This window comes from Cyrtonyx montezumae, unplaced genomic scaffold (assembly GCF_038088225.1).
Source record: "Cyrtonyx montezumae isolate F1298 unplaced genomic scaffold, pur_monq_1.0 scaffold_0, whole genome shotgun sequence".
NCBI lineage: Eukaryota > Metazoa > Chordata > Aves > Galliformes > Odontophoridae > Cyrtonyx > Cyrtonyx montezumae.
The window spans coordinates 36,869,659-36,896,840 of record NW_027071824.1 but is presented as its reverse complement, the minus strand read 5'-3'; the positions used below and the strand labels follow the sequence as shown (position 1 = coordinate 36,896,840).

The following is a 27,182-nucleotide window of genomic DNA, read 5'->3' as shown; positions in this document are numbered from 1 at the left end:
TTCTCCTCCTCCTCCTCCTCCAGGCTCGGCTGCTGCCTACTGACCGTTTTCTGTTCAGCAAGCCATTGCTTGCAGCCAGAGTTTTGTCTGCTGAGACCTACTCGAGCCACACCTCCAATCCAACAGCTGTGCCCACAAACTGAAGGGCTCACTGGTTTCATATTGCTCTGCTCAGTGTTTAACCTGCAACACAGAACTCAGATGTTGCTCGTTTCCCTGTTCTTTCTGCAAGAAAAAGGCAATGCAGTATGATGGAGCGTACTGAGGCTCAAGGACTGCACCCAGCCAGTTAGCACATTTACGTACACGCTATTAGAAACACTGCCCCCAAAGTGAAGCAAATTCACTCCCTGCACTAGCAGACCTGATATCCATAATCACTGGGAGCTACTGTCAGTCCGATTTACATAAAGCCAATTTGTTTTGTCAGTTTGGCTCTACAAAGTATGGTTCAGCAGCACACTTGCAGGAGCAAACACCAATGCTAAATACTATTGCTGTTTTGAAGCTATTTTGAATTGGGACAAAAAAAATCTCTTTTCATGTTTTGGCTTCTCCAGACTAAGCACAACACAGTGAAAAAAAAAAAAAAAGCAGTGGAATCTTCTCCACAAAAATATGTGGCTCAGTTAAAATAGCTCCAAATCATTCATCTCCAGGGATATGCATCCAAGAGCACAGGGAAGTGCTATTTTCTCAGTATGGAAAACAAGTTCCAATGTTTTTCCGTGAATCCATGTACTTTTTTCCTAAGCGTTTCCTCAATACCTCAAGTACTAGCTATCTGTATACCTTTCCCAGATCACAAAAAAAGGCAAAATAAAAGCCAAGCGAAATGCAAGAGGAATTGCCAGGAATGAGGAGTGCAATCTTATTTCCGTGTTTCTCTAATAGATTAGTAATTTGTTGGCAGTGGCTTTGACAGAAAACAGATGGATGCAGCATTAAACACAATGAATGCAGCAGATGCTAGGCCAGCCCACATCAGCTGGACGTGTCAGGCAGCCAAGTCCAAGAGCCCACACTTTTCAAGTGGGTACAGGCCTGGCAGCAGCGGCTGCACAATACCACTGAACAACTCCTCCCCTCCGTATTCAAGGGATTTTTGAGTCCAGCTCCCCCCCCAGCCGGAGCAGAATTGTGCCCACAAACACGGCGTCTCAAATCCACTAGAAAAAAACAATGTGGTAACTGGAATCAGGAAAAAAAAAAAAAGAAGAAGAAGCATAGCAAGGATATAATATAAAAAGCCTGCTAACAACCTGCCAAAGACAGATGTTCATGCTTACTGCTGAACTTCAGTCCACTCTGTCCAGGTTTGCTTAACAAAGTGCTCTGATGCCTTGCCATTTCTAGGCAAGCCAAAAAGAAGGAAATGTGAGAACTGCCTGCTAGTTTTACTCTCTGCTTTAGGGACATAGTTCAGATTCGTGGTATTAAAAATAGTATCTTGAAGACATTTTAGAATTGTTTATATGTTGACTTAACCATTAAGCCGTTTCCCTCACCGCCATGCAGATACAGACAATTTAAATACATTGTACTGAACTCCTCAGAAACTCATTCACTCAGCAGGAGTGGTTAGAATGTAAGTCTTCACATCTTCACCCCACACACTGTAGCACAGGTGGGACTAGACTCTGAGGCCTGCACTGTCAGGATACTTAGGGCAGCTCATCCCTGAGGTGCTGTCATTTAGAACCTAGGATCCTGAAATCAAGGGAAGCAAGTGCTTCTGTGAAACGAGTTTAATTCCAACATGAAGGGTTATAAAGTACAAATACTCATTTGTGTTACATGAGGGGGTTTAACTTGCTGTGAAGTTTTAAGGTTAGGGTTCAGACATATACAGTAGCAGTTCATCTCTCTGTTAAACAGAACAGTATTACTGCTGAATTCAGTAGGAAAAGTTAGGGAGTTGGGATGTGTTTCTGACACCTTTTACTGATTTGCAGGGAGTTTTTCTCTGCCTGTCTTAAAAGACCCAACTGACTGCAGTGTCCGACTGCTCTTCAGAGAGCGCTTAAGGGACATTCTGCAGTTCAATGCTTGGGTCATAGACCAGAGCTTCTTTGTTAGAGCTCACCAGCTAGATGCTTCCCAAATATAAAACAGAAAGACTGTTTCAAAAACAACTCAAGAGCTCACTCTGTTTCTCTTTATTCTTGTGGACAGGAAAATGCCAGGAGTTAACAAAAACCTAAAATTAACTTTCTGTGCTGTATGCTCCTGTTTTAAATCACAGACATACAGAAAAGTGCAGCCAACATCATTTTTTATTTTTCTGGGAAATGCTTTCACAGCATCGCCCTAGGTCCCCAGTATGGAATTGCTTCCTGGACAAGCACGTTTTCCTCTTACAGATCTATAAGTGTCACATAAACACATGAAAAACAAATCAGCTATATGCATTTGATGGATCATTCTGCTCCTGCAAAGTGTGGGCTGACTCCTCCAGCCCAAACTTACTGGTGTAATCTTTACCACAGCGCGCAGTTCCACTGGAGAGAAAGACACTACCAACATTAAGAAATGGCTTACAGGACTGAGCATATAGTGAAACAGAATACTTAGGCTATGTTTAAACTCAACATGTAAGCTTAATGTCACAGACTAATTTGACAAATATAAAAATACAAGTTGGTCTGTCCATTGTAGCCACTGCTTCACAATATTCTAGGGGAAGGCTTACGTGAACAAAATGAGAAAGGCAAACGAATCCTTGACAATTACTGTAGTTTAATAATGTAAGAACTAGTTTGCATCCCAGGTGATTTTTAATATATTTGTTATTTCGGCAATAAAAAGCAAATGGAGTAACATTATTATATATTCATCATTGCTGGCATGTAATTGTGCTTCGTAAGACAGTATGTTAAGAGATGCAATTACAGATTACTTTCATAAAAAATGAAGAACGCTATTAAAATCTTAAATCCAAGTAAATACATGACTTTGAAATATCACCATACTCCTCCCAATATGTTATTAATGGTCACATTAGCCCAGTGAAAAAGCAGTATCCTTCTGCTCTATTTGTTACCTGTGGAGCTTAAATACTGCAGGGCCCTAATTTTACCGTGACCAGTGCTTGGGATCACCAGTACTCTCTGAGAGCTGGCAGAAGAGCATGCTTTTCATCCATCACACTATTCAGCAGACCCCTCTGAAATGGCCTGTTAATGACAATGATGCTCATTTTCTTCCTGCCCCTCAAGTTCACTTTTTTAATAGCTGTTTCTTCCTGACCGCGACCCATAAAATCATTACATAGGCACTTTCATCTACAGTGAGAGGAAAAGAACTGCTGAACTCAAACAAAAAAGAAAGTAGTATTCGGCATGTTACTTAAATGCATTGATTTAGAACAAAAACTTCTCCACTCAATCAGGGTGGATGGCTAATGTTTTACTGCACTTGACACCCACTATTCCCATGGTTCGGAATCTCAGCAGCAGCAGTACAGCTGGAAGTCAGGATAGCACATCATAAATCCACTGGATTTTTACCAGTTAAGCTAGTTGCTCTCTGTGCAGATAAAAATAAGTACTTGGACAGCATTTTATGGTCACAAAATGCTTTTCAAATAAAAGGAAAGTGCCAGTCAACTGGAGTTAGGTAATTAATCTTCACACACGGCTATACGGCATTACTAGCTCCATCTTACAGTTAAGGAAAGCAAAGCAGAGGAATGAATCTACTTGCCCAAGCTGAAAGATGGAGTAAAAGGCAGAGCCAAAATTACAAACCAGGAGATCTTGGCTTGTAGCCCTGTGCTCAAACAACTAAAACAAATGTGACCCAGAGATGAAAAAGAAAGGAACAAGGCACAGGGCAGCAAGACTCCCTTCAAACAAACAACAGAACTAGTTCTCAGAAACCCTGGAGACTAAAATAACCATCCTTGCTAGCGTGTGCAAGCCAGGGAGCCCTTACAGAATTTCCCACAGCTGGCTCCAATCCTTTTTGAGGATTTTAAGTAAGAAAGCATTAGTAGGAAGTGCTGAAATAGAAGAGCTTACTGATGTATGTTTAAAGAAATACTGTCCCTCATATATTCTGACTTAAAGTTCATTAAAGCCCTAAACAGATGTATGCTTTATAAAGGTTATCTGTTAAAAACAAAACAATAGACAAGTTTAAGGTTCTAAGTATTGAATGTCTGTGGCAGAAACTGTTTCTTCTATTTTTGTTTTAGTCCTACAACTCTGTCAAATGGTGTAATAAAGGGAACTGTCTTCCTCAGTCTGAAAGGTTGGTTAAAATTCACAAACCATATGCATGAGTGCTCAATATTATATTCCCATAGTAGCTATTGTATTATTATGCTTGTTAGAAGACTTTAACCCTCACAGTCACTATGCGATCTCAGATTGGTTTTGGGATTCTATCTAAGAAAATAAGTCCCATTTTGGGATTGGTGTTGTGACCCTTCTTTAATGCTTGGCCAAACTCAGACTCTGCAGATACGACATGCTTGGCCTCCTGAACAATGGTCCTGGCAATCCAACAGATTTGCAATTTCCTTGCCCAATTTATGAATGCAATTTTTACACAAAGGTGAAGGTGCCAATAACAAAAGCAACCTCTTTCACGGCGTGTAGCTCCACATCTGAATTAATTTCATCTGTGATTTTTTTTTTTTTTTTAGGAGGAAATGAGGGTGTTTCTGTGTGGGTTTTCCGTGTCTTTTTCATTTCAAGAACTCACACACCTACCTGTCTATTTGCCTATTTACATACGCAATTTTTTTTAATTTACATATATATATGTGAGTGTGTATATATATAGATGTATTAACAAGAATTTTACCTTGTGGTCCATACTGGCTCATCTGAGGCCCATAAGTACCACTTGAATTACTCTGCTGAAAGCTACCGATTCCAGGATGCACTTGGCCACCAGGTGAGGGGTGTGGTGACATGGAAGGTCCAGTTTGTTGAGGTCCATACTGTGACATCTGGGGGTTCCTCTGTATGCCTGCCATAAAACCTGAAGGGAAAAAAAGCACCAAAGTAAAATTTAATATTCAGATGACTGTTCTATATTTAAGAAATCTGACACACCAAAAAAATCCCCAAACCTTCCTTAGCTTTTTGCAAACAAAAGATACCCAGAAAACCTGTATTGTTTGCGCAAGAGAAGTAAAGGCACCTTAAAGTCAGCAAAGCTGTCTTAAAATCCAAAACCTGTATAGAAGGTTCATAGGTTTTTATTGGGAAAAGAAAGATGGAAAGCCATGCTTAGTTACAAATGGCTGCTGATTTTAGAACTAAAATGATCTTTAGAAAAATAAAGTTAATGGCAATTGTCAGCACTAACTAAAAAATAGTAGTGAATTTGCCTGATGATTGACAGTAGAAGTATTGTAACTTCCAAAATTATAGGTTGCTACCAAAATGTACACATTCGGCACAAAATTCGGAGCCACAATTTCCATTTAGACTAGCCAAACAAGCCAGAAAAAAAGTCATTTTCATCTGTATCTGTTCTCTAGGTCCTTCTACCACTCTGTTACCAGTATGTCTGTACTGATTTCTCTTTTTTTTCCCTTTCATAAACGTATTAATGAATCTCAATTTAATTTAAGGTTCAAAAGCTGCAGGAAGAGACCTACTAAAATGCTATAAAATCTGGAAGCACATATAAGGGAACAGGAGGAACAGGACTAAGCCTATTAAAAGGGAGGTAGGAGAAAGGTTTTGTGTTTTTTTTTGTTTCTTTTTTAAAGTTTCCATAAAATGAGAAAAATGCTGCAAAATCCCGCCCATGAATCATGTATGGTGGATTGTTGGTTTTGTAATACTTTGCTCTGAAATGTTTTAATGCTGCTCTCAGTGCTGACGAAGATGTACAAAAAGAAAGCAAATTATTTTCTGATTTGAGGAAAACTGCTTTCTTTGCTGCTCTCTACACACATTAAATTTCATCTACTTCTGTGGAGCAAAACATGGTTGTACCAGAGGACAATACTGAGGCTGCAGATGGCTCCACAACAGCCGCCTGACAGGGGGTGCAGCAGCCAGCAGCTCACCCTTGCCCAGGGATGTGCGAGGTACAGTGTGCTGCTGCCAGGCAGGAAAATGTGCAGGAACAAATCTGTCTTTTGGCTGCCTCCTGGCTTGTCCAGGCACCCTGCTTTGTGACTGTGGAGGGCTGAAAGGTACTTTCCCTGATATCTCCACGTCGCTTCTTCCATGTTTGTAAACCAGTGACAACGCAGGGGAAGGGGATAAACAGTATCTCCACATTGTACAAATGAAAAGTGGTGAGTATGTTACTAGGAATTAGGCTTTGAGTACAAAGAAATATAAAAAGTTTCTGAGCCCTCCACAAATCTTTGTTCTGTAACATACTTCCTATTCACCAAACCTCATCAAAGAGGCAATAAGCTCAGTGCCACAGGTTGTAAGGAAAAAAAAAGGCACTAGAATAGTCTCACACTCCCTTGTGCCCAGTTCTTTCAAACTATAAACAATTCCTCTAACAACTGTAAGTTTTAGCAGAATGCACACAGAGACCCTTGTGGAGGCCCAAAGGCAGCTGACTTGATCACACTTGAACTGTTAAGTCAGAGCTTGACACCTGCTCTGGAGGAAGCCTAACCACGTGCACTAGGATGCAGTAAGCCAAGTAACTGAATGAGGAATGGTGCCTTGAAAGCTAGCAAATGTTGGCTGGGAAACCCCAAATGTCTGCAAGAAAAGCTCGTACGAAATTCTCCATTTAGCTTGATTTTGAGACAGACCCCTCTATTTTTAAACTTGTTCCACTCTCACACAAATCTTATTACAAAGTCTATGTCTGCTTCTGACAGTACTGTAACTAATTTAAAAACCTAATACAATCACATGTCTGTGTGATATGAATGCTCGCATTCCAGACACGCACATACACACCCATATATATTGCACTCACGGGATCCATTTAAATGAAACATTCTGTACTGGTCACACTAAGTTTTTTTTAATGTAAAGATGGCAAACTTAGTCCTGTAACTATTGAGAAGCGAGGGTTTTCTGTTCACCATGGATCTTTTAAATCTATGTAAGATAACTTTGCAAACACTGTTCTAGAGACAAAGGGTTTTCAGCCCAGTTATCACAGGCAGTACTTTGCTTAACACAACAAGGGTGGATGACACGTTAACAAGCTGCTACTTGCATGAGTAGTAATGATTACCAGTTGCGATGCTGAAGAATTGCTGGTTATTGAGTCTAGTAGTGAACAGTTTTGTCGAGATCTGTTGCTGTCAGAACAGCTCCTAAATGGACTGGAGCAACGAGTGAAATAAGTATTTCCACTCAAATGACCTCTTCTTCAAGAAACTTCTAATCTGTTTTTGATGCTTTGTAGTGATTTGTCTGCCTACCTATACAGTCATTAATAAAACATGCTACCACTCCCTGGCAGAGAGTGGTGTGGGACACTTGTGTTCATCCAGCTAACCTTTCCCACTCAGTCCTGGCAGTCTCATCCACATCTCTTGTGGTATTCCCTTGTGCTGCCTCATTCATGCCTGGGCTGTGGCTCATGGAGCACTCACTGGCATTGGACAAAACCATTCCCTGGATCATGCCAGAAATTACACAGCATAGATAACTGTGTGACAATAGCTGAACTCATCCTCTGACTTCAGTTTACAGAGATGCTGCAATAAACATGTAGCAGGTAAGCTCTGGGACTTGGATTAACACGACAGAAGAGACTCCTTAACAACTTTTGACGTGAAGCACAAGTGCCACCACCCCAAAGGGTGTGACACTGCTCTCAAATAATGTCGTCTTTGACACATTCTCAGCATGAACAGGGGAAGAATTAAGGATAAAGGAAGCCTGATATGCAGGAATCTGTGCCATATTATCTTCTGTTATTGTCTGTGTGGTATGTTGAAACATGATCTTAAAATAGGATGCGTAACAACTGCTTTCCAGAAAGGAAAGGAGTCATTTCAGTTACAGATGTGATATGGAGAAGGTAAAATCATGTCTTAATGCAACCGAAATTCCCTTAAAACAAAGATGTGTCTATCCTTATCTAAGCGAGAGCAGCTTGGATCTTCAGAGATCAGTGCATAAGTCTGAAGTGCTTCAAGCATTTGCAGAGAGCTCAGATGTCTTAGAGAGGAAGAGGGTTCCTGGTCAAGACATTAACATGCTTTCATCAGAAAGAGAAAACAACATCAATTCCATAAATTTGATCAGAAACGAAAGGGAGCAGCTGGCATACATTCATTTTTCTTTATTTACACACATTTTCCCCAGTGTTCAACTTCATTTTATAACCGATACAAACAGAAATAAATTTTCTTTCCAGAAAATTAGATGTAAGATAAAGCTTGCTTTTGTATAAAAGGGAAGTAGGATTGCATTAGAAATGCACTGGAGTAAAGGCAGTGGAATGATTAAACAGCCAGTCTGCATCTGACATGTCAGCCCCTATGACAACAGGGTGGTTTTTTGTTGTTGCCTTTTTCTAAATAAATTGCTAGGAAACAGCCATGAGTTAAGACTCTAAAAATTGCAATGACAACATGCTCATCATTGAACAAACCTACACCCTTCCTCTAATATTAGTGATAAAGAGCTACAGATGACGCTTTACTTGCCATCACAACAAGAGATTACCTACTGAGAAAACATTTGAGCAAAATTCAGCAAACTAAGCTATTTCAGGAGTAGATGAATATACTGGGCCTTCCAAAAGTACTCACGTGTTTTAGCTATTTTTATACTATATTTATACAGCTAAAAAATCATCTCTTTTATTGAAACCCAAGTGAAATTGTAAAGTCATCCTCGTATTTTTTTTAGTTACAGTAACATACTATTAACAATTAGCTCCCTCCTACAACTACCACGTGTTCCCACGTTCTAACAGTACAAACAAATTTTCAAATCAGACAGGTAGCGTTCTATCATATTTTTCTTTCTTTTTAGCAAAAAGCAGGGATATAACACCAATTAAGTAGTAGTTACTATATTTATGATGGAAGTGTTTTTTCTCCTTTGATAAAGACAAATACGATTTACCCATTGTAATTTATATTACTAGCATCTTGTAGCACACATCTTACAGCTAATATAGCATAAGATGCCTCTGCAAAATATCTAAAATCTTGTTTTTTTTTTTCCTTATACATACTTAAAAGAGATTAACAACAGTGAATTATGCACCAAGGCTCTCAATTCCACCTGTACAATGACCAATACAAAATAATCTGCTGAATACTATCTCTTTACCTTTGAATACAACAAAAACTCTATACAATGAGCTGGCTGTTGCTGTAAAGTCTGAAATGGATTTTCCTGATATTTTCATCTTGGTTTGAATATGAAAAAGCCCTTCCAGGAAAGCAGGAGCTCAAATACAAAGGGAGTGACTGCAAAGTAAGGAGTTATTGCATATCAGCTGATAGACAGTAACTAGCTACTGGCACACACTTAACCCACAGTCAATGAGAGGGCTTTTGATTTAGCCAGGAGTACTTCATTGATTTTTATGAATGAATTAAACCTGGAAACAGCACAGAACACTTACTCATTTTAAGCACAAGAAAACTTTGGTGTTTACAGCAATAGCAGATCATCATTAAATTACACATTCGATAAATAAAAAATGAGGAAAGATACTTGCCATGGTACTTTGCAAAAAAAAAGAGCTTATGCGAGGAAAAAAGTACATCAGGCTAATGCTCTTTTTAGAAATGAATGGCTGGCAGAAGAGCATGGGACCAAAAAAAAAACCTCAGGAATTCTTCAGGGTAGGGAACAGGAAAGTCCCTCTTGTTCTAGGGCAGATGCTAAAGGAGCTAGTCCTCCTTATTACTCTGGAAATCGTGGAGTGAGAAAAGAAGAAACATATCTTCTAATCATCAATATCTCTACACGTCAGCTCAAAAAAAAAAACCCCAAAACAACCCTAAGTGCAATAAGAGAGCTGTTTTTGCTACCTATAAGGAAAAACTTCCAGGGAGGAAATCGCAAACATTTCCAATGCTTGACATGTTAGCAAGGTACTGTCCAGTATCCTGGAGAAAGAGAGTAAATGTTTGCACGCCCATGATGCAGTTTCTGGCAGACATTTCTTCCTCAGGCAGCCATATGGGTTGTATTCACTATCCCAGGATTTCCACCAGAGAACACAACAGAACTGAGATGATCTAAAGCAGCAACTCCTAAATGCAGACTGTCCATAGGTAAACAACTCTTGTGTTGGAAGTAGCAGGACAGAGCTGAGCAAAGACCATTCAGTGCAATGAATATAATAAAATGCAACAAGCTGTCAAGACAGCAGGATGTTCAGGAATATGCACCCAGCCTGAAACTCCCTAAAGTGCCCACCTCAGATGGCATCCCAGCTGAGGAGGTCTTTGGACTGGTAAAGCATGTCTGGGTTAGCACCCAGTCAGACAGGTCCTCAGCACCTGAGAATGCCATGAGGAAACGCCCAATAGTGTAAGATTTGATCACTAACAAAGAGTTACAGGAATTGAAAGTTGCATGAATCTGAGATATCAGGACCCTGAGTATGAAACCAGGCATCTGCACAAAAGGGTCATGGCACTGTAATGGTCATTAGAAAAGACACGGTGAGGGTCGCTTAGATATCGGAAAAAAATCCAAGCAGACAAAAGTCGTATGCAAGTCTAAACAAAAAACAGCAATCAAAAAACTGGGAAAGATTTGACCAATGTACCAGAATTCAGCCCAAGTAAATCCAGTGAAATCATGTGGGTGGCATAAGAAAACCAGCTTCCAGAGCAAGCAGGCACATGATTTCTTCAAATTAAAGATTAAAGAGCTGACTTTCCTCAGCTCTTGCTCTCACTTTCTTGAAGGTAGCCTTATTAAAATAAAGGGCTGGAAGTACTACATATAAAGCCTACATTTGTCGTGCCTGGAACCTACAGCTCAGTAAAATACTCAACAGGGTGATGGCATGGATAGATTAACCTGTGCAATGGAAACCTCATTTAGATTATGTAAATACTAATTCTCAATATTTCTGTCCAGTTAATAGGCAAAAAAACAATAAAACACCTTCACAAACAGATGACAAAAAAGACTTCAATCCTGTTTAGCACAGTTAAGTTACAGCACTCCAACAATAAAATATTTTTGCATGGCTCTGGCATGGGAACTGTTTGACAAGTTCCAAGCAGCAACAGTGACACAGGGAGTACATGGGTACTGATTACACTACCCCTCTGCTAGTACCCCAACTACTGAGTGAATGCTTCTGGTGAGAAGCAATTCAACTGAAGGATAGTGGTACTGAAGAATGTATGGAGAACAATGACACGGGAGAAATTTAAATGCTTATTCTTTAACCTCTAATAACCTAACAACATTCTTGATTTTTTTTTTTTTTTACTTTCAGAAAAGCTAGAGGCAATTTTAAAATCCTCACATCTTTCTCCAATCACAATGTATTTTATAAAGAATCCCAAACATCCTTCCACTGTTATTTCCTGATTTACTGTGAAAAAAGTCTTCATTCCCACACTGAGCAATTTCTTCAGGAAACATAAAGGTTTTCCCTCTTCTAAAAACATCTGAAGTTCTCTGGATCAGAGTAACAGCAACATGACTTCTCTATGGTACCTGATCACATTGGTATCCACCAGTATCTGCAGAATGACTGCTATGTTTCTTCCCAACTATACCACAAAGATGTTTTTTTGTGTACATGTTATGGAAAACATCACTTGAGCAAAGTGAGTGCTTTCCATAAAGGGTACTGAGGTTATTTCTCCTTTTCACAAAAGGATTGATTTTTTTTCTTAAATAAGAAAAAGCACTGGATCAGTTTTATTTATTTTAAAATCTTTCCTTATTATGCTTTACTATCTATCTCACAGTCTCTTTACTGTTTATTTGTCTGACTGCTTCTCTTCACAACGTGAATAGCTTTGGGGAAGATGGAAACTAATGACCTAGCTAAGGTTTTAACCCAGACCCCCTAGTGTTTTACCAGCTGTGCTATTAGGTTAACTGGCTGAATCTCCCCTGCCTCTTTCTGTGATATTACAAAACCCTCTCTATGTATAGCATGCAATAATGTTTAAATTTTTCCCACCCCTAATCCTCCCTCAGCTACTGCCTAGCCTTGAAATTCATATAATCTATCACTGATAAATTAGAATCTGGGGAAGAATCAGACAGATTACCCATATGGTATCTAGAGAAGAAATATCTAACCTTTCCTAATGCAAACCTTGCCTGATGTTCTCTGATGTAAATTTTAAGTGCAGAGAAGGAAAGACATTTGCGGAGAAGTTGATAAACAGAGCAAAGATGATAAACAGAGCAAAATTACACATAATTTATTACTGTAGTATGTCTTATGCAAGATGCTTTTACCATGGTGCTTGGAAAATCATGAAAATGGTGAACTGCAGTACAAAAGCACCCTTCGAGCTCCCCCTCCGCCCACATCTGAACTTGAAACAAATCCTCAATTTCAGTGGGTATCTTGGGCTGCTGGAATTAATCTGAGCAGCAAGGTGAAAAACCTGAGGAGCCTGCCTGCTTTATACAATCAACATTTGTCTAAGTTTCCCTAATAACATGCATACTTATGAAAATCACGGAGGAGAGCAAAGAAGGAACAGCATTTTTCAATGTGTAATGTGCAAGGCCTGCAGGCTTAATGGTCTAAATTTCAGGTTTGAAAAATTTAACCTCCCCTGAGACTCCTGTTCAAAGGTTCCACAGCTCAACTCAGATCTTCCTTTTCATGAAGTAAATATACTGAATACCATGAGATATATATGGATGTTGTGGACACAACTAAAATATACACGTCACATTTCTGTTTTGTATGCAAGTAAAATAAATCACAATATTTTTCAAAAATACAAAATCAGCACGTTGTCCTCAGTCCCAAATGTCTTTGTCTCAGTTTTATTTTACCATGAGTTATGATTTGACTGATTATTCCCTTCCATGATTTACAGCTGTTCCCTGATGAGTGTTTATTCTGCAGCCTTTTGGGGTCCTTTGGGATGGAAAGAACTATCTAGAGCTAGCTATTAATACACATTATTATATAGATTTCAGCTCAGTGCCCTACAACTTTAAAAGGCAGAAAGGACCTTAGACCAGAAGTTCTTTATTTTTAGAGAAGCTCCATAAAAAGGTTAACTTAGGTGCAGAGGGAGCAAAGTGTCCCTGAAGTGATGACGCCATTGAGCAGGCTGAGCTTGGAGTTTATAGGTCGTGATGGGAAGCTATCCCTGGGACAGGGACTGCACTCACAACTTTACAGCAAACCTGGTGACAGGAACACTGAGTGACACTTTGTCAAGTCCTCCATCAATGACTGCTTGCGGCTTATTTCACTCCCTGAGCCCAGAGGCAGGGAATCTGAACTCTGTCAAATGAAGTCAGTGGAAACTTTTCTATTGAGAAGTCTCTGTGCCAGCAACTGTATAAACTCTCTCAGGATGATTCAATTCTACTCCCTAATCTCAAAAAGAGAATCCCCAATTTAGTTTAAAAAATGAAATAAATTTCATCCCCAAGTATAACAAGATTTAACATCAGCAAGAAGAAAGCAATGACCAGCTGCTAGTATACAAAATTTACTTGGGAGATCTGACTCTGGATTTTGATTGTATAGATATTATCTCCTTCAAATACTACTTCTGCAGTTTTGCTTTCTCCCAGAGACGCTTATCACATGTAAATCATACCCGTCCTCTTGCAGCTCTTCGTGCAGATGGCCAACACTGCTGTATATTTAGTGCACGCCACAACTAATCAGATCAATCCCAAACTGACTCTGGCTGGTGTATATCTGAAATCCAAGTACAGGCTACAACTGACATCCTCAAATGGCAAGTGATTCCTTTAAGAATTAACCTAGTTTGGCACATATACAGAATGTGTATAATTTCAAATACTTTCAAAGCAAGAAAAGCATGCCTTCCATCAATGCACAAGAGACAAACCAGCACTAAACTATTCTCTCCCATAGCTCAGTGTGAGCATCAGTAACCTTTTATTTGAAGGATTTCCATTACTCATTGTAAGGCAGATGTATTGTAAGCTTTCTGCTGTGCACTGGTACGTGGTATAGTACAATGCAACAGGTACAAAAATGGGGCTCCTGGGTGCTACTGCAACAAAAATAGCAAAGAAGAATAGTGTGTTTATAGCAAAAAAAACCAAAACAAATCAGAAACACAAAACCCTGCTCATCAGACCAACAAAACATTTTGAATCAAAGGAAAATTAAATGACATTTTTACACTCAACTTATGGTATCAAGATGTTTACAATCAAATTAATAAAAAAAAGCAGTAGTAAAAAAACAGCGATGGCTGGATCCTTTCAAAGACTGATGATAAATTTAGTGCTCACTGAACTGAGATCGTAACTTTTTGAGACACTGAAGAAGCTTACTGCATGGCTCAGAGCATGGCTCTGCCTTCACAGACAGATCTACTCTGCATGTTTCTGTGCATCCTCTAGCAGAAGTGGGGATGGAAGTGCTGATTTGGTCTGTCACGTCACTTGCGATTAAAGAGATGTTTTACACAGCTAACCTTGTAACAAAATAATTCCTTCTAAAGATGTGTGACAGCTTCAACTGTAGCCTGCTCTTCTTCCTTACATGAACCTCTCCTCTGGCTGTTCAGGGTGCAATTCACCTAGCTCTAGTTTTACAGGCATGGCATTTTCTCCCAACCCAGCACGATATTCCTGCATGCCAGCCGGAGCTCAGCTTCCCTGCACTGACCCACTTGGAGAACACTACGTGCAGAAGAGGCACTCAAACATACCTGTGGCTTTGCACTCAGTGCATGTCTCAAGCACCTTTTTTAAGAGCCTGAAACACTTCAGCCTACATCAAGTAAACTTATTACCAAGTCTGATTTAACCTTAAGTGGTGTCGTTAACATGGCAAGCAGAAGAATTTTAATGACAAGAATCATTTTATTCCGTAGCTCCTCAGTGCTCTGAATAGATCCCAAATCCCCAAATGAGAGCAAAAAATGTATTCTCAGGGAAAAAGTCTTCTTAAGATCTAAAAGCAATCTGTAGTAACTTTTCCGTTGTAATAACAATTGTTTGATCTATTTTCTTCCTTCCAGTTTCTTTTTTGAAGAAGAAAATAGATTTCAGGAAAAAAAGAATCTCTACATCAAATGCCAGTATTAAAATGTAAATCTGATCATGAATTGGGGCAAAATACTGGATTGGTATTCTGTGTCCTCTGTGCAAGCAAACACATTTATATTTTGCTAGAAGAATATTTGTGATGACCATGAATTTATGTGATGACCATGTACAAATAAGCGTGCCCACAAAACAGTTAAAAGGGATAAAAACACCTATATGAAATCTAATGGGCAAATTAGGAAATTGTAGTTACAGAAATTCAGATTCTACTTAGCGTTTATAGGGAAGCACAAAGAGAACATCAAAATGCCTGATCACATCCCATCTGTTACTACCTCTAGCTGGATAACATCTCAGCTGCCAAAAAAGCTATTTAAATTTACAACGTTGTAGCTACTGATAAATATCACTTCTGTGAAGATCTAATTCTAAATAAGGTCTAGATCTAAGGATAAAGCTTACAAGGACTTGTATCAAAAAGATTCTAGTTTTGCTTAGAGTAATGTGTGCTACTACAAGCCTGTAGTTTCTTACTCCCTATCCATGTTTGGGATAGATTTTTAATAAAGTGTATAACTGTACAACAATCCTCAAAAGCTAGATCATGTCAACAACAGAAAGAAGGAAAAACAGAATGGGAAAGCATGACTGAAAAAAAACCAAAAACATAAAGGAAGACAAAAAAAAAAAAAGGCAATGTGAAGAGGTGATGGAGTGGAGGAAGGCAATTCAACAATTTTGGAGGTGCTTACTTCAGGCACTTTGCACACAGATCTGACAAGCACAGAATGGTGCCAAGAAACTGCCTCTAGCAATGGAATACATTTTCCAGCACATCATAGCAGCTGCAACGGCATCAATTCTGCTTGCAATCCATGTCCAAACAGAAAAGTTCTCAGTGGTCCTATTTCAGCATATCTCAAGGACTAATTAAATCCTCATTACTATCTTCTAATTATTCCAGTGCTCTGGGATTTCATTGAGCAAGTCCCCAATGGTGCATTAGATGAAAAGGGTTAAATAACCTGTGTTGATTTTGAGGCTCCAGATCTATTTCAGACCTTTAGCATATCATCAGCATTATCATGAATATTTAACTACATACCGCTGTGAAAATTATAAGGGGAAAACAATTAAAGATTTTTTAAAAATTAATTCTGACCCATATACATTTGCACTAATAAATAAGGCTTCTTTAAGTATCCCCATTATGAGAGTGCTTGCTGGAGTAATAACATGAAGTCATTAACTGTTTCCATTAAATCCAATGGTTTTCAGGAGCTCCCAATTCACTATTTTAATGTGAGATTGAAACATGACACATACACATCCAAGTATGAAAAATGTTGTTTTACACTGGTATATTTTTGAAGCTTCTTCAAAACTAGGTATGGAACCATTCACTTTTCCAGTAGTGAAAGTGTCTTTTCAACACTACTGTATATGTTTTCTCCCATTAGTGTTCACATACGTGACTACCAATATGTACATCTCCTAATGGGCATCTCCATTTGCCTGCAAAAACAGGAGTGGGACTATAAGCTAATGGTCAGGATGGAAGAATTCTTTTTCACCTAAGAGCTTCAGGAAGAAACCAGTTCAGCAGTGTAATTTAGAAATGCTAGTTTCTATTTGATCCATACAGATATCTTTTGGCCCACAATGCAGTTTTGGCTGAACACACTGTCAAAGTGTAGCTTCCAAAACTCAGATGACATAGGTTGGTACAGTTGACAACAAGGAATTCAAGTGGCTACTGATGAGGATTGCTCCAAAAGTAATGCCTCCTCTTTTTTAAATAGACTGTAAGGGCAACATTTTCTTAGCAACAATGCCATCACAGCATCTGTGAAACAGTAGGTCACCTCTGCCAGTGCAGATTATTACAAGTGCAGCATGCAAGCTCTTCATTGCTGATAAAAAAGCATAGCTAATGGTGGTGACTATGCTGAAAAATAGTGTTTTTTAGCTGAGAATTCGTTCTATCAAATAGTGTTTTTGTGCTTTTTGCACCTGTTGCAGTTTCCATGGAAATAAATAGTAGGCATTACTTTTGGAGTGATCTGCATAGTTCAGTAATTCTCCAAGTTAACGTGACAGCTAAGGTATCACTGCTTCCTTACCTCTAGAGTCTGTAACTAAAGTTTACAATAAGCTTTGACTTCAATAAATTGAAAACAAACAACAAAAAAATCCTCTGCTTTTGATCACATTTTCTTGTGTTATCCCTAAGTAATGGTAGCTCCTGGGATTCAGAAGCAGTTAAATGGGCAAGTAGGTGAGCTGGCACAGCGCTCCAGTTTCTCCAAGAGATATCTGACTCCCATCCAGCACAGCCTACTCCCTCTATCTCCACAGCTCTCCAACTCCCAACACTTAAGTTATATGGGACTTCCTTCAAGTACCTGTCCTTTTGAAGACTTGTGAGCTGAGACGTGGGTTATACATGAAAACATGAAGAACTCCTTACTGCCTACACAGATAAAATATGTTGGTAGAACTGAAAAAGTTATGTTTACTGGACATCAAATGTCAGTGACTGGAAACTGCTACTGTTATGAGTAGTGGGATTTCTACAGCAGCACATTCCAGATCTAAACATACAAGTTTAACATGAAAAAAATTACAATTATTTTTAAATGTAAGCATTTTTTATGTTATCATTATGAAAAGCATGCTACGAGCTATATAAAAAAATAAGCTGAAGGGAACAGAAAATCCCATCTCCCAAGAAATGCCTATTACTGCATGTTACCACTCCCCCTCTCTCTCACATAGAATGCACATGTAAAAATACGTTCACTGATTCATACTGCACTGTATGACAGGGATATATGGCCTTAGGCAGGCAAACATCAAAAATCCCAGTTAGGTGCTGAGTAAGCATAGAAAGTAGGACAAAACATAATCGAATTCCCAAATAGGAAAATAAAGGTCCGTAAACCTAATGGTTCAAAGTAGTGGTTTAGCATCCAGAAGTGCTACAGCTCAGACTCCAACTGATAATCAAATTTCACAATAGCCGATAAACAGATAAGTATTGAGAGCAAAGGATTCTATTCAGGAAACGATTAGCAGCCTGTTCATTCAGTCACCTCTCTAAATAAGGAAAGAAATGCTATACAAAGTACAAACCAAACGACTTTACCTTATCATATGGAGGGTCTCTAGGCTTTTTGTTTTCATTTTCTTTTTTTTTTTTCTTTTTTTGGTAGAAAGTGTATCAGTAAGCCACGAGTTTAAATTACTGTAACAGATGCCTATGGATCAGATGTCCTTAGCAGCAACGATTTTCTGCTCAGGTTTTTATCAGTAAATGACAAGCACCTTTCCTTTGAGTCTCCATCACTCCCCCTTCTTCCTTTCTTCAAGTTCAGTGGAAACCAGTTCAAGCAAGAAAAGGAATCAACTAATGTAACAGCCTTTTTAAAAGGTGAAGTTTTCCATTTCAAAGGAGCCTCTAATCAATGACAGGGCGCAAAAGGGAATGCACGCACGTTTATGCGCGTACAGCACAGACTTTAGAGAAAGAAGCTTTGGGGAACACGTTCTGCAAAATCAATATGACCTAGCCTGTTACAAATTTCATATCTTTTGCATGAAACAAATAGATTTCTTGTACAAGCTAGGTCACAAGGATCGAGCGTATTACACCAGATTTTACATATGAAAGGTGCAAAAATTGTATGAACACTCCTAAATACATTTCCTCTAAGAACACAGCCAGAATCCTTCCCCCCAAAGATGATGTACAAGACTGTATCAACCTGTAAATTTTATTTTCCTCACTGTTATTTACTTGATTGACTTCCCAGTTATGGTAGCTATCTTCTCTGTCTTCTCCAACCACACAACCAGTTTTGCTCTCTAACAGCAATCAAAAGGTTCAGCCAAACCTTACAGCTTTGACAGATATGCCCAACTCATCCCCCGAAGCCAGATGAGGAACACAACACTGTTCCTCACTATTACTGAACAGTGTCACATTTTGTGCCAAGACACAATCGCACCAAGAAATGCATGCATCTTTCTGAAGTGCATGGGTCTTCAAAGCCTCAATCTGATCCACTCCCACTGTCTTGTGACATTCTGTCCTATAAAACATAACACATTTGCATTGAGTACTGAGGTCATTCTATCTCCACAAAGCGTACATGTTACTCTAAAACTGCTTTAAAGGGAAAATCAGTTCCTGCACTAATAACTGTGTATAAAGAATGACCTGAAAATGAAATAAAACGAGTGAGTTGAGTGTGGAATTTTCTATTTAACATTCTCATTAATCAGCATTCCTGGAGGAGGTGACATCCAACACAGAAAACTAGCAAAAATTAGGACTCTTTCCTCCTCTTTGTGAATCCTCCTAGTTCTTCCTGGATGCTGTCCCAGAAATTTGTCATTCAGCGAGTTCAACTTGTTTCAGTGTGAGAAAACTTCTAGTATTTATGGTATCCCCATATGGTGCTACTTGGAATATTTCTGGTAGCAAGACATTTTAGGAGGGGCAAATTCATAAATAACTCCATGTTTATCACAGTTATCGTGTGTCTGTTTTGCAAGCTTGTTGCTGGCACATGTTAACCACTGCATGGACAGGATGCCCAGTTTACAGCAGTTAATCACACGGCCATCTGAGAAAGCTGTGATAATTCTCTTTTCATGAGCTAGGAAGGAAGGAGTCAAAAGGAAAAAGGCTTAAAGTTTATAAACAGTAATACTCCGTTTATTTTGGTGAGCACTCGCTAGGAAGTAATGTTTTAGAAGAGTACTGTTGCCTGCAAGGTTTTTCTTTGGAAATTCCAAATCTTTGAACCATTTGACCTAAATAGCTGATTTCACTTTACATTTAAAGATACTTTCATTTCCAGAACTGGCCTAGAGGACTAGCTATCATGTCCGTGCAAAGACATTAGAGAATTGTAAGAACAGGATCAAACTGCAGTGCTTGCAGCCACTACTATTTCTACAGTACTTTCTATAGATCTCAATTCCAAGATAGACAACCAAAGGGTGAATTTTCTAGGACATAAATCAAGCATTTACAGCAAACTGTTTTTATACTCTAAGTATTCACTGTATTTTAAGGAAGTCTTGTTTCCAATTATATTTTGGTAAAACCTGATATTCAATTGCTCTTTCCCCAAAGAAGAAAACCCCAGACAACAGGGATTGTTGCTGTTTTCTCTGGGAAAAGGAAAATAAATACCAGCAAATCTCACATGCTAATGCATAACTTGAAATGAAGGCTACATTTGGCATCCACTGTACAGAAGACCCAAACACCTAACAAACCTCGGTCCTGTGGCATGGGTGACTGGCTCAAAGCAGGGTGGGAGCTGGATTCTGACTGGCTGCCAGGAGGCTGCGGTGGCATCTGACTGCCTGTAACACACAGAGAAAAAAAGGGAAAATAGTCTTGCTTTAAACATTACAGTGTACAAAACCAAGCCTTGCTGCATTTCTGAACCACTCAACAACAAAGAAAGTACCAGCTGTATAAGTTAAAGACAGAGTCCAACAGGTCTGGCTTTTTCAGGATACTTTAATCTTTTTTTTTTTACTTTTAGAAACCCAAGGAGGAAACATGCATAAACATATTTAGCAATAGGCATGGTGAAATGTACAATTTTGTATTGAGCAAGTTCCCAACCTCACCGACACGATCCAATTTATAGCTGCAAATCTCCTGACACGTATTTCTGTTAGAGAGTTTAACAAAATTCAAGTCTGCTGAACAATAGGGCTCATCCTGCTGAGCTTAAACTGGCCTCCTGCCAGGCAGACATGGCCTGCCGCCAACAATATTTCCAAGGAAAAAAATCAGTCAATACAAAAATGACTAAAAAAAAAAACAGTTTAAAAAGTATTTCAATGAATCAGTGGTTTTAATATTATTTGAATGTCCACGTAGAATTTGGAGTAATACACAGGTGTAGGTGGTAAACTTGAAGCATATTTGAAAGGGATCAGACAGAAAAGGGTTGTCTTGTTATTCAAGTAAAGGCCAAGGAAAGATATTTGATTACTGAAATATCCACCCAGAACAGACTCATTTCTATGGCTGTGTTCAGAAGACACTCACAGTTTATCCACTGCTGTCCACCCACCCACACAGGAAGAACTGCACTAATGGACATGAAATCTCTACTTTCAATGTGACTACATGGTGCTTAACACTGGCACTCATTGCACTGGTGAAAGAGACCACAGAGTTACCTCTCCGGACCTCCATGCAACCCTGTGTCTGTGCTCCCACCTCTGCAGTGCTACCATGCCCAGTATCCAGTCAGCTGCAGACTGGGCAGGAGAAGGACTGGGCACAGGATGGCTCCTGGGCTCCTGCTTTGAGATGCGCCTGCTCTCAATACCCAAAGCCACTTGAAGACCACCCCAGGTTAGGCAACAAATATATATTTTAAGCACTTAGCCACTGCAGTGACGAGCGCGTTATAAATAGCAGCAGACAGATTTATATCCCTCATCCTCAGAAACTGCTCAGATTGTTTTTCGTTTAAAAGAAATGGAAAGAATAAAAACACATGAAATAGATTTGTGCCTGCTGAGAATCATTTCCTGGTGCTTAGCAGCCACCCTTTTTTAATGGCTGAGGCGAGGTTCCTGTGGTTATTTCTGGAGCTGGGAGCCCAGCTGAAGAAGAGCCAGCAGGGGTTGCTCTTTCTTTAGAGCTACGAAGGCCCTGGAAGTGAACTGAGGAAAGGGGCCGTGCCTGCCCTGCTCTGCTTGCTTCCCAGCACTGTGGCCACTACCTATGGCTGACCTGTACACTGACACTGAAGAAATGAGAGAAATGCAGTGAACAAAAGGAAAACCCATGAAATGTGGCTGTGTAACCACTGCCCAGCTGATGTGTCTGTGCCAACAAGAAACACACCAAGCAATGTCAAAGTGAAGCAAACCATACTGGGGGTGGCACAGTTCCTCTAGAAGGCCAAAGGCACCAGTCTGGGTTTGCAGACCCAGGGCCTGTGCAGGAGCTTGGGGCGGGGGATCACAACACATCGCTCAAGAGTAGGCTGTGGCAACATTAAGCACCCACATTGAAATGGCCGCTTTCTGCTGACAGAGAGGATCCAGTGACTCAAGACCAGGCAGCAACACTGTGCTAGCACAGAGGTACTCCTGACTGTACCCCACAACTCCCAGTGGGACTCTGTCTGGTGGTGGCTTGGCTAACCTCAAGAAGCATTAATCTAATATGGAAGACCTATAGTAGACAACATATTCTGAATACATTTATAGCAGGTCTTCAATTTTTTACATTGGTAATAAGTTTAATTACCTGGCAGGAGTCCTATCCTACACATGTGGATGTGCAAGTACAGACAGGTAATGTCAAGCCCTAGAGCTGAGCATACATGGCATGCTACAGAGAAATCATTTCCATCTGCAACCTTTGGAATACACACTCAGTTGTTTTACAAATTCACTGAAATTGTCTACAGTCTCGGTAAATATTAATGCTCTTTTTCAGTTCACTTTTTAAAGTTTGCATTCTGATCTTGTTTTTTGTTTGTTTGTTTGCTTTTTTAATTTAAAGAAACTGGAGGCCAAAGTTTTTATTTCACAAAAGAAAACAATTTCATAAACAAGACAGTCACCTCCACACACACTCTAACAAGGAATTAACTCACAACAGAAGGGGCCATTATGGTAATGATCAGGGGGTGCTACAAATTATTCAGGCGATGGACGTGCGAAGTATTGCACAAGAATATTTTCAGTGGACCTGCCGTTTTAATCCTTCCAAGTGATGTGAAAGGTAAAAGGATGTTAAGCACCTAAATACCTTTGAAGGCTTGAAATGAACTCTTAATTTGGGTATCTAACTCCTATTGATTGGAAGAGGATGACAGGACTTTTAAAAACCTTTGAAGATCCTGTCTGCCACGCTTTTTAAGTTTCTTTGTCAAGAAAAGAAATGACCTTAAAGATTTTTCATTTCTTTCCTTTAAATGATATTAATCCTTCTCCCTTTCAACCAGTATTGTAGTTGGTATCCTTGGAAGTCGCTTTAAATAATACATGAACAGACTTGTATTTTATTAGGAAGGAAAACTTCTACAAAAGAAAACAACCTCTTTTCTTTTTAAACATTAATTCTACAGATATTGAAGAAGAGAATTAAAAAAAACCATTTTTTTTTCACTGACAGACTGCTGCCTCCTTTGACCCCATGACACACAGATGGAAGTTTACACACTAATAACATTTTCCCATTTTTTGTGTAGTATTGTTGCCACATTGGTGAGATACTCTACCTGCTAAAACTTACACAAAGGGAACATTACAGATGTTTCACAGTATCATTATTATGAAAAATCACAGCAAATGCATGTTAAAAGGATATATAATACCACACTTGCTCATTTACCTAGACTTAACATAGGGGCAAAATGATCTTAAAATTTATATAGCTATCTTAAAATTAGTTGTTAAAACCAGGAGCCTATTTTTAAAAAAACAAAGTCAGTTAAAGAGGTGAGAAAATCTAAACTACTTAATACCCTAGTTATAAGTTGCTTTTCTATTTTTAAAATTACATTAGAAATGCCTTTAAACATTTTGTATGAGGCTTTTAAAATCTATGCTTGAAATAGAAGAGACTGCATTGTACTTCTGGAAAAATGTGGTCTGTGAAAAGTACTAAATGGTGATTGCATTATGACTATAGCCATGAAATCTGCAGTTAAAGTGTAAAAAGTAAATTCCTTAGAGCCAACATAGCAAGAAAGAGCAGACCTTTGATATCCTGCTGAGGAGGGGTCCTTCTGATGAATTACTGCCCAAATCAGTAACGTTTTGAAACATGCTGAGGGCTCTCTGCTTCCATCAATGTAATGACACTGGAGGATGCTCAGCAGCGGTACTCTGTACTGCTCTGGACAATACCTCATGGAATTGTGCCTGAACAATTGAATCAAGAAAGCACTTCAGTGATAACAGGTTCCCCCTGGGAAATTACTGGTTAAGGAGGAAAGGATGGATATCAGTACAGGAATTTCAAGATGCATGAGGAACTGGGAAATGGGGATCAGGGGGACTGATCACAGAAACAGACTATGCTAAAAGGGGAACATCAGACTCAGGCTGTGGGAAAGTCAGTAGCTAAAGATCTTGTGGGCTGTCTTTGGGGCAATTCTCAATCTAATTTAGGAATTAAGCCTTAGAACTGTATTAATGACATCAGTTAACTACAAAATATGGAAGTACAGTCAATACAATACATGGTCAAAATAGGACACTGGAAGTTTTGTGTTGGAGTAACAAAAATGCAAAAAACCTGTACTTACAGATCAGAAGGAGGCACTTTTGAAATTAAAAGCTATAAGATTATCATTTAGAAATGGGAAAAGGCAAAGCGTATTTGTGGATGGTTACAATGAAACATTTGCTTTGACCTTGAATCAAACGAATACATTATTAGTATGAATTAGGAGAATTATTTCCAGTAGAGGTAAGGAAACTGCTAGCGAGTCTTCATGCACACAAAACTTGGACCAGATGATTTTGGAGGTCTTTTCCAACCCTGGCAATTCTGTGATTCTAAGAAAACCAAAAAAGCCTAATGCTAACTGGAATGGGAACCGAGGATGTCTATGTGCATGACAGGAGACCAAAGGAACGCACATTACTTAGCATGGCAAAAAGTAAGAGCTGTAATTTTGTGACTTCATTTTAAATATATATCTGTGGCTAAATATCGGGGAGGAAAAAGAGCACACTGTTTAGGATGATAATCAGACCATTACTGGAATTTGAAACAACTTCCTCTTAGGAATAATGAGGTCCAGGAAACCTAGCGAGTACTAAGATGAAATCTGATAAAATAATGGGATTATATCACAGTTAATGTGACAGTAGAGGCTCGCAGGCCGGAAGGGACACTCGGTCTCAGATCCCTACATCAGAAATGAAAGATCATAAATAGGCTTCTGTATGGGATTGTTTTAAATGGGCTTTTCAGGAAATTGGAAGTGAGGTACAAATGACCTCAAAGGAAAGAAGGTCTTCTATGGGCAGCACAAAGGCAGGCTGGTCATGTGGTTTGTGTTATTTCTTTCATCTTACAAAGCCTATGACCCCTTAAGAAGAAATATTATTTTCTTCCTTAATTTATGCACTGTAACCAAGCTTCCTGTTGTACCACCAGTATTTTTAAAGCAACTTACTAATCTGAATAATAAACAGAGTTTGCCTGAATATCCCTCAAATTAAGATGCACTAAACTTCAATACCCTCCTCATTTCCACACGCTAAGAGATAATTCAAAAAGCCAGCAGCACAGGGACCGTTTCAGATTTCCAGACCCATACTCTGGCTACCCAAACAGCAGGTGTGATGCTGACCACCTCAGAGAGCAATGCAGGCACTTGAGCACAAACTGGGTCTCCTGGCCCCACTCAGTGCTGCACGGCAGCTAACAGCCCTCACAAGCAGTAGCAGCTCTGGCAATTCTCTGCTGCCTTCTCACTCAGCCATTTTCTGAGACCTGGAAGTTCAGAAAATGTCAGGGTCCTCCAGTCTTGGGATGGTTTTGGCTGCAGGATGCGCTGCTTTCTAGAAGTGAGACGGCAAGCAGTTGCTTTGATCTTCTGCAGCAGCACAAAGATGCTTTAAGTGTGAGGATTGTCAGGCCAAAACTATGGATGCTCCGCACTGCGAAGTTACTGAAAACACTGTTGGGCCAGGTCCTGATTTGCTGTAGTGTCTCTTTAACAAATGCATCATTTTCCAAAGACATAGGATTTGCTACTGTGCAACCGTATCACTCACAAGCCATGCAAAATAAAATAAGAACAGGATTTTTACTTTTTCATTAAGTGCAATTTTCTGACTGCTATCCTTAGAAATTTACACTCTGTTTTTTTTTTTTTTTGTTTTTTTTTTTCTGTATTATATTCAACACACCAAGAACTTGGGTTCTGAGCAAGTTCCACAGAGGTCACTGTAATCAAAGTGCTAACTTATTCTAAAATCTGCATTAAAAAATGTGCAACACTGAGTCAAGGTAGCCTGCAGAACCTCAGATCCAATTTTTCTTTGCATATACGCAACAGCATAAACATTTTTGTTTCAAGACCAGAAGGTACGTGTTTGACACGATGTTAACATTCAGTTCTAAAACAAAGATGACACTGTCAGGATGAGGTAGCTATTTGATATCTTGTTTCATCCTTATTATTCAGTGTGTGGTTCCAAGGTATTACTTATGGAACACGGTCCAAATGTCACCCTCACTACAGAGTAATTCACTGCATTATGGACCTTTTTTTTTAATAATAATAAAAAAAAAAGGTTAAAAAAAAAGATGAGAGAAGTAAGTGGCCAAAAATGGCATCTGCCAAATTGGACATCCAAGTTCTATTCTCAGGCTGTGTAAGCCCCAGTAAGGTTGAAGACTTGTAAGAAACACCTGAGTATGAAGTGAAATAATTGTTAGCACTACATGAGCTGACAATGGACTGAGTGTCAAGTTGCAGAAAAGAAAAATACTGCCCTGCGGGCAAACGCATCTTTTCCTTGGGAGAGAAGGAAGCAGCAGCAGTGTCTGCAAGAGGCCCCATTTCATCTGCATCCCGTCCAGGAGCCACCTTGACGTTTGGACCAGAGTGATGCGCTGCGGCATCACAGATTCCTTCTCCCTGAGATTGTGGCAAGAAGCCCAAAGTTGGCTGACAGTGGTCATTTTCAAAAGAGCGTGATCCATCCGAATACGAACAGATTTTCAGTAGGGTCGCAGAGAGCACCTGTTTGCCCAACAACAAGGATTCCTCTCCAGCACATTTCTGCAAACCAGGAAGGCACTTGAGCCCTGCAACATTAAGGCCACTGCATTTATTTATTTATATAAGCGAAGGCATAAGTCAGCCTAAACCCAGGGATCACGGCTTCCCTATCCTCAATAACACCCATCCTCACCCCTTTAATTTCACTTTACAGTTATGAGAAGTTTCATTTCGGGGGATCAAATTCTTTCGGCTCTCACCTCTGCCTAACTCCACACTCATTTGATGCGTTATTTCCATTAAG

General features: G+C 39.4%; 1 protein-coding gene across 7 annotated transcripts in view; it reads right to left on the bottom strand.

The window, feature by feature from the left end:
• Window positions 1-27,182, bottom strand: part of ARID1B (AT-rich interaction domain 1B) — a 318,214-nt gene that overhangs the window by 64,414 nt on the left and 226,618 nt on the right. For all 7 annotated transcript variants that reach the window (XM_065732311.1, XM_065732346.1, XM_065732320.1 and 4 more), the window contains 2 exons: window positions 20,424-20,513; window positions 4,813-4,992 (listed from right to left, as the gene is read on the bottom strand). In XM_065732311.1, coding sequence (XP_065588383.1) covers window positions 4,813-4,992; window positions 20,424-20,513 — 270 coding nt within the window. The remainder of the gene's footprint in view (window positions 1-4,812; window positions 4,993-20,423; window positions 20,514-27,182) is intronic.